Raw genomic sequence first — 12,361 nt, 5'->3', positions numbered from 1 at the left:
CAAGAAGCCAGTAAGTTGAGGCAGAAATCACTCCAGGAAGTAGCCAGTAAGCCATGATCACTTGCCATGTACATAGCTCCTCTGTGGAAACTTCTTTGGGCAGAGATACAGAGGAGAGGCAGGCTGATCCCAGGATAGTTTAGTAGAGGATCTGGCCTCTAACTGGGCAGTCTGGAGTGGCTGGAAGAATCACAGAGCCTGGATTTGAATTCTAGATGCACCTACTGGCTATACTGCTTTGGGCTTAAGTTCTTGGAGCATAAGCTTCCTTGTGGGTAAAAATCTGGACCGGGGGTTGGATAGCTGCATTCAGGTCTTTGCTCTGTTATTTACTAGACATGTGGCCTTCAACAGGTTACTTAATTTTTGTGTACCTCTGTTTCCTAATCTGTAAAAGAAGGGCAATGGTATCTACCACTTCAAGTAATGGGGAGGATAATTTGTTAATATGTAGAGCTCTTAGCACAGTGCCTGGCATAAAGTAAGCACTCCAAATATATTATTTGCAATTATTCTCATTATCAACAATCAGAGTTAATTCTCTTTGTAGATTGAGGGACCTGAATTACTTCTCATGCTTCAATGACCCAAATCGCCCCACTCTGCTTTGCTCCGGCTGCCGCTCCTCTCCTCTGTGGTAAGAGGCTTAATGGTCTTGTGTGAGGGACTGAGCCCTCTCTTCCCGGCCCCTTTGATGCAGGAGTGAAGAGCGCTGGCCTAGATTCTCTCAAAGGGCGGTTCTGAGAGGTGGGGGCACTGCTGGAAAGCAGTGGAGTCTGGTTTTAGTGGGGTGATGAGAGTCTGCATACCTGGTGGGAGGAATGTGGGGTGAAGGGAGGTAAGGAGATGTGGACTTTTCAAGGGCCATGTTTCCTGCCAAACAAAAGAAATATGAGAGAAGAGATCTGCTAAACTTTTAGGCACGAAGACAGCTAAGGAGTAGCCCTCAATCTCCAGTCGCACTTTCTGGATTAAGAGGGTCCAATTACACTATTTGACTCATCAATATCTCAATATTCAGTACTGATTAACTTAAGGGGTGGAAGACAATTTCCCCGTTGGTCTCAGGAGAGGACAATCGTATATGGCAAGAGCAATGGCACTCGAAATCAATTAAAGGAGCAGCTCATTTTTCTAGTGGAATGAGGTTTTTGACTTTGAAGGGCTCCAAGAGGATGGATTTTGCTCCAGGCAGAATGCAGAATTGGAATTAAATGCAAACCAGGTGGCGGGCTTGAAGCAGCAAACTTTGGTTTCCTGGGCTGGGGCCTTCTCATTTCCTGCACAAAACAGCTTCATCTGACTTCATTACATGAATATTTCTCCTCCCTGGCCCACCTGGCACACAGATATAATCTCTTTAATACACACACATCTACACACGCACACCTGCACAGGTACGCATTCTTGGTTTATCTTACAATGGGTAAACTGTTTACAGAGCATCTCTTCTGGAACTCTGAATTCCTAGATTTCTAAAGCCACAGAGGAAAGGGGAGAGCTTCAGAGCCACAATCAGAAGGGACTGCTGCAATGCTTTCCCAGAACGAGTATCATGGCCATGACCAAAAGCTCTCCAGAGATTTGCAGCTCTGTCCTGGCTCTTCTGCAACCACCCTTGCCAGCTGGCTCTCCCTGGCATCGGTACTCCAGTTTCCAGTCCTTGGGGATGCAGGCCTTGGTAGAGCTTGGGGTCATCAGCTTGTGGGCAAGTCTGGAGATGGCCCTTACACAAGGCTTAGGTGCTGTCTACACCCTGACCTTCTCTAGGGGGAGAGCTACTGACTTCCTAAGCAGCAGAGCCAGCTAGAATGAGAGTGCTGCATTTAAACTGCAGTCTATGCCAATCTATGGGTTGAGAAATGGATTAGATCCCTATACATATGCAGATAAAGAATATATCCACTGAGTGGGAGAGCCGACTCAATGGGCCATGTGGGTCAAGAATGAATCCAGATGTGTTTTGTTGTTTCTGGCCCAGACCACTTTCCCTATTTCCTGGCCAAGTTAAGAGAGAGGCAGTGGGAGAGTTTGTAGAGAGCTTCTGGTTGCTACAGCCAACAGTAACCTCAAACTCTTCATTTTACCACCTTAGAGCACTGATTCCAAATGGCTGGCCTCTGCAGTTCTTTTGAGCTCATGAGGGAGGATTCTCAGTGAGTTTTTCACCAGTTAATAGCAAAGACAGGAAAATGAAGACACTCATTTTTAGAGATGCCATGGGTTTTTCATACAGCTAATTCAGTGCAAGGGAATGTCCTTTACTCCAAGGTTAGGCCTTTCTGGTCTTTCCTTTTTTTGTGATCGAGTCCTTTTTAAAATGAAAGGAATGCGATATTAAATTTTAGTTAGATTTTCTTTTTTAATAGCTTTTCTTTTTTTCCCTGCCAAAACTTAAAGTTGGCAACCCACTATCCACTCAGTCTTTTATTCTTTTAAAATTTTTACGTATTGGTGAAAACCAAATCTAGGGACCCACTGGGAAGCATATCAGACAATATCTAGCCCTGCAGTTCTCACTTTAAATGTGCATCAGAATCATCTGGAGGCTCCATGAACCCAGAGACTGCAGCTCCATTCCCAGAGTTTCTGTTTTATCAGGTCTGGGAGTGAGGATCTGGGAATCTGCATTTCTGTAAGTTCCCAGGTGATGCTGCTGCTGTGGATGGTTCAAGGACCACAGTCTGAGAACCACTGTTCTAGCTTGTCCATGGTGGGATCGAGGTTTTCTGAGACTTAAAGGGAGGGGCCTTATCACAAAAATAGAGGCCTGGAATGACCCCACAACAGGAATATATGTGTGGACACTGTCCCAGACCCTGTAGTGCTGGGTTTCAGATTTCTTTCCTTTCCTATTAACAGTGCTAATAACATGGACTGCGGAGGCAGTGCTCCCATGAAAGGAAATAAGATTGCTTTCTGAACTAAATGACACTACAAAGACCAGACTGTCCCATTTTTAAGCTGGAGGAAGAGAGAATGTTCCAGGTTGTCTGTCTGATATGTCAGCCTAGAGTCTGAGTGTGTCAGGAATTTGCCACTTGTGGTTTATTTTCCCCTGTGATGGCTAAGAGCTGCAAGGAAGACAGTACAGATTGGACTTCCATGGGCCCTGGGGCGATAAGGGGGAGGTGCCAGGATCTAGGGGTAAGGATTTTATCTGTGAATTATATGATTCATGGCAGGGTCAAGGTGACTTCTAAAAGTTATTTTAAAGTGTCTTTACTTTTTCCTCACTGTTTGATTTCTCTACCTGAGATATCCTCTGATGCTATGTCTAACTTTATCTCATTTCTCTTCGAGATTAATTCATTACCTTTGTGTATTAAAAAAATTTTTTTTTGGCCATGCAGTACATGGGATCTTAGTTCCCCGGCCAGGGATCAAATATACACCCCCTGCATTGGAAGCATGGAGCGTCAACCACTGGGCTGCTAGGGAAGTTCCTACCTTTGTGTATTTTAATGTTTCCATAATATTTTGTTTAATTTGTATACTTTGTTGTTGTTGTTTAGTTGTTAAGTTGTGTCTGACTCTTTTGTGATCCCACGGACTGTAGCCCACCAGGCTCCTATGTCCATGGCATTTCCCAGACAAGAATACTGGAGTGGGTAGCCATTCCCTTCTCCAGAGGATCTTCCTAATCAAGGGGTTGTCTCCTGCATTGGCAGGTGAGTTCTTTACCACTGAGCCACCATACAGTCAACTATAATGAATAAAAGTGGTAGGGTATCAAACACACAATTCAGGTGAGATTATTTTGGATCATCAGAAAAAGACAGCTGACAATCAGGTTTATGCTGGTTTTGCTTCTTAGAACAGCACGTGGACAAATAATATAAAAGTGGATGTTGGAACTCTATATTTGTATCTTTCAGGACAGATGAGTAAGTATTACTTTCCGAAACCACAAATCCACCAAGGTCTTGTGCTTGATGAGACGGCTCAGGCCAGGACTCACAGCAAGGTGGGCCATGTCCAATGGGTTTACTTAGGTTGACAGTCTTTCTGTATGATATTCTGTGACCAGGAAACAAACAAACAACCAAAACTCAGGCCTCCTACACAGAAGAGACACTTACGTTTGTCCTGCAAGGAATCATGGGGCACCTCTCCCTGGGGACTTTCTTCCAGATCTCCATAATGCAGGACCTTGTGGTTTGGTGAAAGCCGACAATACCAAAACTTGTCTGAGGGAAGGAGAAAAAAAAAAAAGAACATGCAGATTTACCAGGTAAGTAAGTGATTCTGGTTTTCAAAAAATATTGACATCCTTATTTCCCCAGAGCCTTTCCTGAGAGAATACACAGTTTCTTTAAGTCTTCAGAAAGGAATGAATTCTAAGAGCCCTGGCAGTCAGTCCCTTCTCAATTTTCGCACGCAGTTAGCTCCTGTCCTTCCAGGTAGACATTTGCTGTCACTGGGAAAATTACCAGATCCTTCTAGGACAATGGCAACAAATCTGAGGTGGTGACTTCCAGAGGAGTATTTCATCAATATCTATAATTATGAGGGCATGATTAATTATTCAGTTGGGCCTGACAAAGTAGGGAGAGAGATGAAGAAAAAAGAGCTTTTTCAGAACTTTTTTGCTTCTACTTCCCTCTGTGAGATTCTAAGACTACTGAGATGGTTGTGCCATATCTTAGCTGGCATAGTAAAGTCTTCACCCCTGAGGCCTGTACACACAAACTAATCATGAATATATTATTAGGATGCTTGTAATCCATACACAAGGGGTGGGATTCATGAGGCACTACCCTAAGTCAGAAATGTAGCCAAGAATGAGGATGTCACATTCATCTCCTCTCTAATTCCTAGAGTTTAGTTCCCTTGAATAGGCTTGACCAGTACCTTAGGATCATCCTTATAAATAACTCCCTCAGCTTAACTTCATCTGCTCCCCCAAATGTAATAACAATTTTTGAATGAGCTTGTGAGGTAGTGAGAAGGAGGTAAAGAGTGCTTTTTCTAGATAAGAAACCTAAATTGTGATAGCGATCTTTGTGCAGCTCTCAGGGCTGGGGTAGAAGCTGCCTTCTCCGGGAAGCCCTCTGTGATTACTGCAGCCAAAGGGACTCTCCCCACCCTCTTAGCTGCTCCAGCGTATCCTTTGATCATTGGCGCCCTCATGTTAAATCCCTTAGTATTCCCCATTATCTGCCATAGAGCTTAGGCAAGCAACTTGCCTAGTGGGGACACGGTGAACAGTTATTAACAGAAGAAGAAGACTTCAGGACACTTAACAGTCCCAACAGTGTGGAAAGCCAAGGCTCTCCAATGACAGCTATGGCCTTCATGATTGCACTGCACCAATCTCTTGGCACAATGCCTGCCACGTAGAAGTTGCACAGTTGGTATTGGCTAAATTGATAAATGAAGACCCAAGAGGACTCACTCAAGATGTAAGTCACAAAAAATCCATGACCTGTAAATGCTTTGTGCAGTTATATAGTTGGCAAACATAGTGGCCTGGGTCAAATCACCCCATTGCTGAGTCTACCAATACAAATTGTTCTGAAGCCAATCTGACCAGAAAGCTCTCTGTAACATTTAACAAAAATGTTCTTTTATCTAAAATTGCTTTCACCACAAAATTATGTCTTAACTACAATTCTTTTAGTAGAAAACCAAGTTTTAAAAATGGAGGCAAAAGTCACACAGTGAACAAAGGAAACACCCAACTTGATCCACAAAAGCAAAATGCCTCTGTGATTCCTTTTCCAAGTATAAATAGAGTTTGAGAATTCCTGAATGTAGTCTGTATACAGCAACACATATATTTTAAAAAATCTAAACTCCAGTGGAAAAATTTGAGAGGAAAGAAAAAGTAATTTGAAGGCTAGGAAAACATCTGGAATTGCTAAATTTTCAAAATTCTGTTATGTATATACACTCAACACAGGGAGGGCATTTCAAAGGGAGAAAATAAAATCACTCCCTGAATAATTCATAACCACTTCAATTAGGCAGCTTTCCATGAGGAGAACATATTCGAGAATTTGACTTGTAATTCACAATAGGAAAATTGCAATTTAATAGGAGTGGGCTAAGCTTCAGCCATGAGCACCATCAATGCTCTTGCGGGCCTGGCATGATGGACTATAGAGATCTCTTCAACCCAAAGGACCTTCCACCTTGTCTAAATAAACTGTGATGACCACAGCTGGAAAAACTTTCTGGAAAAACTTGCTATAGTGCTTTCCTTCCCCAGCACCTCTGAGGTGGGACTTTGGCTAAGTGAGCAACTGTAATCGGGTAACAGAAAGCTGCGAGGGAAGTTGGTGAGCAGTAGCACTTGGACATGCTGGTCTTATTTTGAGTAAGGTCTTAGCCTGTTCTTTCTACAAATCCCTCACTTCTCAAGCTGAGGTAAACTCAAGAGACTAGCAGTGCTAACCTGAAGCCCAGGAGTCAATATGGTGTAATCAAAGGAGACTGTCATCCTCAACAGATTCGGGGGAGCATTAAGAAATTTAAGTGGTACAAACATATATTGTGCAGCTAAACGCACAATTTCAGTCATTTGCAACACTTCAGAAATTTGCTGCATATACTTTCATAGCTTGTCTATTTAATAGGTTAAGTCTGTTTCTCCAATGACTATTTGCAGAGTGTTTACAGTGCTCACAGGACTCTACTGGATGTAGCAAAAGTCATCAGGATGAAAGGCAGACAAGAGGGACAAACCCAAAAAGCTCAAGGAAAAGGAGCTCCCTCAGTTCTTAGCGGCAACTTAAAGAAAGAAGGTGGAAACCCTTGTGTCTCAGGTCTGGGAAATATGGATAGTGACTCAGCAACTCTGTCTGTATTACAGGGAAAAACAGAAATAGGGAAGATCTCTTGTGCAATATATTTCTACATTCAGAGACTACTGAAATCAGTGGCTACTTATCATGATGGTTGAAGACAATCATCTTCTTTGCAATGTTGTAGTCACTGTTTGTTTAAAGAAACACAAAAGGCTACCTAGGAACCTGGAAATCTACCATAACACTACAGTGTAGAGCTGACAGATTTTCCTCCTTCCAGAGGACTAAATTCTCTTGACTTCTTTTGTTTGTTTGTTTTCAGATCTGAAATCCCTGGGCTTCCCAGGTGGCTCAGTGGTAAAGAATCCGCCTACCAACATAGGAGACGTTGGTTTGATCTCTGGGTTGGGAAGATCCCTGGAGAAGAAAATGGCAACCCACTCCAGTATTCTTGCCTGGAAAATTCCATGGACAGAGGATCCTGGCAGGCTACAGTCCATGCGGTTGCAAAAGAGTTGGACTTAACTGAGCATGCATGGGCACCTGAAATCCCTGGTTGTGTATGTATTTATCTATATATTTATTTATTTTATTGGAGTATAATTTCTTTACAATGTTGCTTTAGTCCTTGCTGTACAGTCAAGTGAATCAACTATATGTATATATATATATATCCCCTCCCTGTTGAATCTCCCTCCCACCCCCACACCTCCCTGCCGCCCTGCTCCATCCCACCCTTCTAGGTTATCATGGAGCACTGAGCTGAGTTTCCTGTGTTATACAGCAGTTCCCTATAGCTATTTATATTACACATGGTAGTGCATATATGTCAAAAAATTTTCCCAATTTGTCTCACCTTCTTCTTCTGCCCTGGAATCTCTGGACTTTTAAGACACCACTGTCTTTTGATTTTCCTTCTACCTCTGACTACTTCTTCTCTTATCCCACAGAAGTTCCTCTTTCTCTGTCTACCACTAAAATGGTAGAGAGCACAAGATCATCAATGTGAGTGATGTGTTCTGCTCCTCCCATCAAATAAGAAGTCTTGGATGGATGACAGAATATTGGAAAAAGGGCTGAAGGGCTTGGGAAGATTGTTTTGATTCATAAACAAACGGGTGGCTACTGAGCCAGTCTCTCCCTTGGGATAAAGGCTAGAGTCGTTAGCTTCGGGAAGGTTTAGAGGCATCATAACTTGTGTGTCTGTCTTGAAGGCAGAGTAGCTATAAAGGAAGCAGAGATGCCAGCTCCAGCCAGCACAGCACACTGACTTGTTGGGTGAGACAGTTTCAGTGTTAGCCACTGGTGGCAGCTTGATTTGCAGTTTCTTTTATGGTAAGCAAAACGTGTATTTTCTTTTCAAAACCCAGCATGATGTTACTAGTTTCCCAATCCCTTTGGGCAATGAATGAGTGGATTGTGTCGCTAAAAGCAATTAGCAAGAAGCAGTGAGAACATTAGCAAAGATTGTTTACTAGCCTTTGAAGAGAAAGCAGGAGTTAATATGGAGGTCTTTCAGTCAATTACAAATGTTACTACATTAATAGCCATTTTTAATTCCCCAAACTAAAATACTGAAAATATGGAGATAATTTTGTGCTTCACTTTTTTTCCTGTGTGTATGTATGTGTATGTGTGTGTGTACATGTGTGTATGTTTGAAGGATCAGAGAGAAAAGCTGGTTTCAAAGCTCACAGCCTGGTAAGAAGGTCTCCAGGGCTGATTAAAGTTATTCCCAATGTCACATAGATCATTATGGAGCTAATCACCCCTGACAACTGTAATTCTTGCAGTAATATTTGATAGAAGTTTCTGTACCACTGCAAATACTCTGTAGAAGTTTCTGCACCACTGCAAATACTCTGTACCTGCTTTATTCAATAGTAAGAAAAGAAATTTTGAATTTTATTTAATTTTAATTAACTCAAATAGCCATAGGTAGCCATATGGAACAGTACAGTTCACTGCCTGTCTTCATATCCAAGCTGCAGACAAGTGTAGAGTTGGCCAGCAAATCTTTAGGGCAGATGGGCAAGCTGAATAATAGCTACCATTGTTGAGTAGGAAATGTAGTTTGTAAAGTGAGGCACAGGCCACAGCAAGAACTGAGTCCTGATTGACTCTATCATGGACTCAGGGACATCCTTGTATTGTGTGCAAAGCCTACAGCTGGCAGCTGGCTGCTGGCCCAGGGGGCCCTAAGAATCCTGTGTTTGGGAGACAGGTGACCTTTACTAAAGTGAATTCTTATGGCACTTCCACTAGGATTTTGTCTTTCTTGGGTTAACCTAAAATGTGCAATGTCTTCGGAGTGCTCAGGGGAAGGTCTGCTTCAAACTTCCCACGTTACAAAACATAAGCGATCTTAGCGATGTTTTTTAAAGGGAAATATTCTTGAGTTCAGTGAAGGAAGACAACAACCACAGACACAGAATGAAGGTCATTCTGCCTTTCAAATCTTTCTCACTACAGTGAACATTTTTCAGAATAGAGACTCCTGTTCTGATTCAGAATTTTGCCTCCCCAGAGACTCTTGTTTCACAGCAAAAGATAACTCCAGAGCTCCGAAGACATTTTCAAGATGGTTTAGCTTAACTGATGCTTTGGAGTCCACAGACTTTAGTTACACACCTGGCCTTGACACATCAGCTATGGAGTCTTGGCCAAATTATAAAAATCCTTATGGACTCCTACGGTTCCTTTGTTAGATAACACTAAAAATTATATGAGTAAAACATATAGAGTATTTGTCATTCATCTTTCACAGAGCCAGCTCTCAAATATCAGTACCTTGGTATCTTTCAGTTAACAGTAACCCCTCTCATCCACACTACTGGATGATTATCTGTTATTCTGATCTATTGGAAAGTGCCTTTTTTCCTGAAAATAATCTGGCTTTTATTATTTCGACAACATACATTTTTAATATGCATTTGCCTTTTTTGTAAAAATGAATTATGATAAGGTTTAATGAAATATTAAAAGAAAACTTAAGTCCAAGAGGAAGAAACAACCGCTGCCCCAAAATGGGCTGAATACACCACTTGGCTGTAGGTCTTTGGAGTGAAATGAAAGGGCAAGTCAGGTACACCAACTGTGGCTGAAGTGCAGGAGCATGCCAACTCCTCTGGGTGCACATTTTGTTCATCCCTGGGTTTCAAATTAGATTTGTCAAGTTAATGCTTAGAGAACGGATGCTGGTCAACAAAATGGGCACTGTCTTCAAGGAGAAGTAGAAATTTCATGCTATGATTTCTTGAAAATGACACTCCGATGTGTAGTCCTGGGCTCTAATCAAGACTGTTCAATGCAAGTGATTCTGAAAAGACCCGAATCTCTGAAAAGGAAGGAAAATAGAAGGCAGTCCTGAGCCTGTAGATTCTCACGAAGTAAATAATGGCTCGAATATAGGCAGCTTCTGAGATTTCATCTTAACTCTCTTGAGAAGCCCAGGGAACACAGACACAAGGCAAATTTATCATAAAGGACTGTGGACAAGAGTCTTTCACACTCCACAGTGAGTGTGGGACCGAGTGAAGCAGGTGACAGTCACTGCCACTCCATGGCCGGTGTTTAAACACCTATATTCTAGGGACTCCCCTGGTGGTCCAGTGGTTAAGACTTTGCCTTCCAATGCAGGGGGCGCCGGTTCAATCCCTGGTTGAGGAGCTAAGATCCACATGCCTTGTGGGCCAAAAAACCAAAACATAAAACAGAAACAATATTGTAACAAATTCAATAAAGACTTTAAAAATTGTCCACATCCAAAAAAAATCTTTAAAAAATCAAAAAATAAGACTCTATATTCTGAGTAACTATAAATTAAAATACTAAATGTCATTAATGAATGTTTGACAATTTGCTGACAACTCGACTAAGTGCAATGCATGCATGATTTTATTTAACTCTTGAAACAATTTGATGTAGAAACTGACATTGTCCTCACTTGACAGATGAGGAAAGAGAAGCACAGAGAGATTTATTAGGTTGCCCAAGGCTAACCAGCTAGCAGGCAGGGAGGCAGGACATGAACGCAGCATGGTGCACCTCCCACGATTTACTGCCTCTCAGTTCTTCTGTGGTCAAAATTCCCAGAAATCCACATTTGTAAATATCTCTATTGGACTAACCAAGCAGCAGAGTTGCAAATGAGGCAGACAGAATGATGGGCAAGTAGCAACTCAGGGACCTTCTGGCCAAACATGGCATGATAAAGGGCTCTACATCTGCTCCTCCCCTTTCCAGTTCTGCGGGACGGGAGGCTCTTTCCTACTTTCCCCTAGAAAGTTAATACATAAATCCACTCATCTGTGTCTAACTCCCTGTCAGACAAGTTTAGAGGGAGGTGGTCATGCACGGGCCCTATGTGCTTGCTCTTTAACCAAGGATATATTTCATGGGTGTTCTCATCTCCTATCTCACCCTTCTCAAAGGGACTCAAATAATTTTACGCCATGTCCTCATTAATGTGTGTAAATCTGAATGGAATGTTTGGATGGGGTGATAGGAAACCAATTTCAGCACAGTCTGCTTTGAATCTCTATTTTTAAGCACACAAAGCTAGTCACCAGATTTTAAATCAATTTACCAAACCCCCAAAAGCCTTCCTTTCTGCACTGGGAAGGATGATTTTATACTAAACACAGATGGTCATGCTCCCTAGGGAGTTTAATAAATTTATAGTCTAGATGCTAATCAGTTTTTGTTCATTAGGTAATTCATTTTTAGAAAACTGAAAAAGTTGAACATTTGGAAATAATGCTTTTTTAGCCAAAAAACTGTAATTATGACATCCAGAAACAGAATTATTCTAATAGAATCTACTCATTTCCTCCTAGAAAGGGAAGCCTCATGGTAGAGTAGACTGGAAGGTTAAATTGGCTTCTTTGAATTATTATTATACTCAGAAGAATTGTATCAATAGCTGGCCATGAACGGGGGCATTTGGTGGCATGGGTCTATTTGCTACCTCTCCCCTCCCCCACTTCTGTGCTCTCTCCCCAATGTCAAGTAAATAAAAACTTTATATATTACCTAATATGGGCAGTACACCCTGAATATTGATTTTGCCAAAGGCAACGAGGCGATCAGGGCATATAACAGACAATCTGGCAACTGAAATAACAGATCATCTGATCTTGTACTCCCATTTAACGGAAGAGAAACTGTGGACCTGAGAGGTCATGTGTCCTGCCAAAAGCCACTCAAGTGGTTCCTCACAGAGTTGAGAAGCCTAGCTGCTAAGTCACTTCAGTCGTGTCCGACTCTGTGCGACCCCATAGACGGCAGCCCACCAGGCTCTGCTGTATTCACCCCTAGCTCCTTGTTCTTTCCTACAGGGTCTTCCAGAATAAGAGTAGCTATCTTCTGCCGCACCCCCACCCCCGCCCTGCCCCCCCCCCCTTTTTTAGCTGCTTTCCAAGAGATGCATTCATGATCACTTTTCTTCCTCACAGTAAATTCAGGAGACAGGCATTGTTATCCCCATTTCATGGGGGAACTGCCCAAGGTCACGGAGCTGGACAGAGGAAGAGGCCGGATGGCACTCACTTCATCTGGTTCCAGGGCTCCTGTTCTCCTCACTGTGCCACACTCTTTTCCTGGAGCAG

At 42.4% G+C, this 12,361-nt stretch overlaps 1 protein-coding gene across 7 annotated transcripts in view; it reads right to left on the bottom strand.

The window, feature by feature from the left end:
- Window positions 1–12,361, bottom strand: part of ELMO1 (engulfment and cell motility 1) — a 583,742-nt gene that overhangs the window by 19,067 nt on the left and 552,314 nt on the right. For all 7 annotated transcript variants that reach the window (XM_081534200.1, XM_081534196.1, XM_081534197.1 and 4 more), the window contains one exon: window positions 4,083–4,190. In XM_081534200.1, the coding sequence (XP_081390326.1) occupies window positions 4,083–4,190 (108 nt within the window). The remainder of the gene's footprint in view (window positions 1–4,082; window positions 4,191–12,361) is intronic.

This window comes from Giraffa tippelskirchi, chromosome 10, assembly GCF_054371585.1.
Source record: "Giraffa tippelskirchi isolate mGirTip1 chromosome 10, T2T-mGirTip1v1.2.pri, whole genome shotgun sequence".
NCBI classification, from domain to species: domain Eukaryota; kingdom Metazoa; phylum Chordata; class Mammalia; order Artiodactyla; family Giraffidae; genus Giraffa; species Giraffa tippelskirchi.
This window is presented reverse-complemented; position numbering and strand designations above follow the sequence as displayed.